This window comes from Punica granatum, unplaced genomic scaffold, assembly GCF_007655135.1.
Source record: "Punica granatum isolate Tunisia-2019 unplaced genomic scaffold, ASM765513v2 Contig00019, whole genome shotgun sequence".
NCBI classification, from domain to species: domain Eukaryota; kingdom Viridiplantae; phylum Streptophyta; class Magnoliopsida; order Myrtales; family Lythraceae; genus Punica; species Punica granatum.
Genome location: NW_022204038.1, coordinates 5,311 through 9,603, shown reverse-complemented (window position 1 = coordinate 9,603; position 4,293 = coordinate 5,311). Strand labels below are relative to the sequence as shown.

The 4,293-nt window shown below is 40.5% G+C and overlaps 1 protein-coding gene across 1 annotated transcript; it reads left to right on the top strand.

The window, feature by feature from the left end:
• The first annotated feature begins 643 nt into the window (after nucleotides 1–643).
• LOC116189786 (GDSL lipase-like) lies at nucleotides 644–3,939 on the top strand. Its single transcript, XM_031519510.1, has 5 exons — nucleotides 644–974; nucleotides 1,417–1,538; nucleotides 1,889–2,122; nucleotides 2,592–2,841; nucleotides 3,593–3,939. The coding sequence occupies exons 1-5, from the start codon at nucleotides 737–739 to the stop codon at nucleotides 3,823–3,825; spliced, it is 1,077 nt and encodes a 358-aa protein (XP_031375370.1). The 5' UTR covers nucleotides 644–736; the 3' UTR covers nucleotides 3,826–3,939.
• Nucleotides 3,940–4,293: the final 354 nt, after the last annotated feature.

Genomic DNA, 4,293 nt, shown 5'->3' with positions numbered 1-4,293 from the left:
AGTTGATCTTGATCTCCATTTTCACCGGTGGGATTCTTTGTACTCCTATATTTATCTATCTCATTCCATGGGTTTCGTCTGATGTCTAGAAAAGGAAATTAGAAGTAGTCAACGGAGTTAATTTAAAAAACAGAGAGAGAGAGAGGAAAAATAAATTAAGTAGATACTAGATAATAGGCGCCATGGGATCATCATATGGTGCCATTTAATATTTCAAATTTATGAGAGGAAATAAATCATGAAGATAAAACAGATCAAGAGGGAAAGTCACCTTCCCATTACTCGGATTCTGATACATTCAATCCCATGTAACTAGAGTAAGGATATTTTGTGGGTATTTTTTCAATTACACGTGGAGGCTCATGAGTCCAATACAATTAAATAGAAATATTAATTGATAATGCGGAGAATATTTCTCTTCATAGTTTTTCATAATTTTCATAATACTTTCCTGTATATGTACCCTCTGTATTCTGTAATGCATGTGAGTGAAATTATTCCAAAACTTTTCTGTCATCTTTCGTTCGTTATCAGACCAATAAGTGAAATTTATAAAACACGTTTTCCTCTTTTTTTTCATATGTTTTTTCAATAAAGCAATCATATCGAACCTTATGCTTGCTGGCTCCTATAAAAAGCCTTATCACTCCCATTTTCCAGTAAGCAAAGCTCAAAATTCAATTACAGCAACTCACCCAATCAACTTCCCACTGAAGCTTCTCCAGCTCCTCGTCCAATGATGGAAAGATCGACCGCGGTGATCGGGACGTTTCTCACTTTGTGGGCGGTCCTCGTCGTTCGAGGGCAATGTCACACGCCGTTCTTTATCTTTGGGGACTCTCTCATGGATGCCGGGAACAACCAATACTATCCCCTCAGCACACAACCCGCGAGAGTCTGGCCCTTTGGCATGACCTTCCCCTTTCACGGGAGTGGAAGAGTCTGTGATGGCCGATTAGTTCCGGACTTCTTAGGTAACAACATTACCCACAAACCCGATGACCTTCGCGTTTTCACGTCTGTTTTTATGGTATTTGTCGAATCTGGAGTGCTTTCTCTTCAGTGGAGATCATTCTCCAGTTCTTGTTTTCCGGAAAGCATTCATGTATGCATAAGCTAAAAGTGCAGTAGGAACCAAACATGGATTGGCTCGAGATGAGTTTTTTCCCCTTAAACAAGACCTCGGATTCTAGTCTTGTGAACGGAAAAAGTTCATGATTTGGAGAGTTTTACTAAAAAATTAATGCAGTTTAAAATTTGGGACCAATTTTTAGTCTTTTTTTTATTTTGGAAAAGGAAAGTGAATGCAAACAGAGAATCCGAAATCTTCCAGAATTACAAGACCATCACCCAGATTAAGCTAAAATTTATCGTGAATCCGGACGATATTTACAGTCGGATTTTGTGTTTTTGCAGCTCAGTATGCGAATATGCCATTCATCAAACCGTACTTGGAACCCGGGTTCACCAATTACACCGATGGAGCAAATTTCGCGTCGGCTGGAGCTGCGGTACTCGCCGAAAATAGTCCCAATGCGGTAAACATCTTTTCTGATGAAATTGAAGGTTTACTTATAGAGTGACGTGAGCTAGTCATATTTCAGGATTTACTTCTCATTCGCGCCTTTTGTATGGGTCGATGTCACAAGTTAACGGTCTCAGGTCAGCGAGATGAACTAAAGATACGGCCTATTGGCCAGACGAGGCCCGTAATCATATCAGGAAGGTGCCTGTTATTACTGTTCCCAGAAGGCTTATTTCCCCAAAAAAAAAATACAAGAATTCAACTGACTCTCTGCAGTGATTAATTACGAGTTAATGGACCGTAATCGAATTGCAGCATTCTCGTTCTGATAATCTGATGTGATCTCGGTTAATTAATTAACAGATATTCCTGAAGCTGCAACTGAGCTACTTCGAACATGTGAAGAAGAAGCTGGAGCAGCAGGAGGGTCATAAGAAGACCCAAGAGTTGCTGTCTAAGGCCGTCTACTTGCTCAGCATGGGAGGGAACGATTACATGAAGGTCGGCAATCCAAAACCGGGCGAAGTCCCTCTCACGGCCTCTGAAAAGAAAGAGTACGTGACCATAGTGCTCGGCAATATCACATCCATGGTCAAGGTAAGAAGCGAGCATTCCCCATCCGGTACTTGCACTTGCAACTAACTGTTCTAGCAGGGGGCGAAGCCAGAAGCGAAGCAGTTTTTATTCAGGGGGAGCAAACTGATACTTTTTGGGTAAAATTTCAAAAATTTAAAGTTCAGGGGGGCAAAATACAAATTTTACATAGAAAAATTCATACTTTTGAGGTAAAATTAAAAAAAAAATAAAAGTTCAGGGGGGCAATTTGCCCCCCTGCTAACACACTGGCTTCGCCCTCCGAGACCCAGATCCCCAAACCCATTACTAGCCACTATTAATGTTTCTGCACATGGAAGGACTCAAGCTAATCGAAGACATATATTTATAGTGTTATAGCTAAGCTCAGAATTATGCTAGTCAAGCTTGTCTAGATGTCATGGTCGCTTCCATCATATCAAGTGCGGTATGCATACTTATCATGTATAAGATCTGGTGATTGGTTCCGCAGAAAGTGTACGCGATGGGCGGGAGGAAATTCCTTTTCCAGGCCGTGGGGCCACTGGGTTGCATGCCGGCGACCAGGGTCGGCCCGGGAGCTGAGGGCTGCAGTCATGAAGTCATGAGTCTCGCCAAAATGCACAACACAGCAATGTCGAATGTCCTCCGGAAGATAGAGAAGACGTTGCCCGGATTCAAATATTCTATGTTTGATTACTTCTCTACCCTTGCATCGATCACCAACTACGCTCCGAAATATGGTAATATTTCACATTCATATCATTAATAACTATATGTATATCAGTCTATATCTATGTCTATAGTATTCAAAAAGAAAGAAGAAAACCGCTTGTTTAACTTTTCTTCTCTCAAAAATACTATTGTAAAAAGAATAATAGCCATCAAATTTGGAGAAATTAGAAGAATAATTTTGTCAGTCCATGTAATTATTAAATACCAGCTACCTACTACCGAAAAAATACCATCTACCCTACTCTCTCTCTCTCTCTCTCTCTCTCTCTCTCTCTTCCCTCTCTCTCCACTTCCTTCTCTCACTTTCCCCTCTCTATTCTTTGTCCCCTCACCATTTTTATTAATTTTATCATTGATATTATAATTACTAAAATTCTTTTATATCTCTATAAATAATACATTCGTCAATTATTATGAACAATTTTACTTGATGCAGTATTATAAAAAAACAACTTCTAAAAGATCTTAAAGGAACAACAAAAATTATATCAAATGGTGCGCAGCAACGAGTAAGAATTTTTTAGAGAATGATGTCAAGAACGGAGCAAAAAAAGATTTAATGAACTTATCAATTAAAAAATTTGAACTCGAAAACTTTTTCTGCGGGCGCACTAACTTCTAGTACAGATATATGTATATATACAGTTTGCTCATTGTCGTGTTTGTTCGTGAATGCTATATATCGAGACTTGAGAGGTTTGCCTGCAATAACATAATCGATCGAATTATGACTCTTTCGGCTTTCTTTACATTGCAAAGGTTTCAAAGAAGGGCAGGCGGCATGCTGTGGTAGCGGGCATTTCAACGGGGGGTTCACATGTGCTAACACCACCGCCGGTTTCAACCTCTGCCATGACCCGACTAAGTACGTGTGGTTCGATGGAGCTCACCCGTCCGACAGCGCCAACAAGTTCCTCTCGGCCCTCTTCTGGAGTGGACCTCTCAAAGTTGTGTGGCCTCGCGGTGCAAAGGAGCTGTTCCACATGCCTTAGCCTTATCCGGACTAGGACTCTTATTCCTAGGAGTATTCTACCGAAAAACAAATAAATTCCGAGGACTATAAAATATGATGTTACTACCGCAAAAAATAATTCCTAGGATTTACCTTGGTGCGTAATTAAACCATTTCTGTTGTTCTATGACGTTATATTGTATGAAATGTTCCCCGTGCATCCCCCGTTGATTACCACGCATAAGAGAAATCCATGGTACTCTATATCCATCACAACTAGTCGAACTCTCATTTTAAAACATGCCGTGAAAGAGCATTCATTAATCCAACTTATCGGCCTGCTGACACTAATCCAATGGAACATATTTAAAAAACAATATGGTTCAGTCAGTGTCATTCGCCCTCAACTTCGGAATTAAGCAATTATCATCGATAGGTCTTCTCGTGCCCTTTATATGCCTTCCGCTGCACTGCACATACGGCGCCTCCCCTTGTTCGTGAAGAGCCG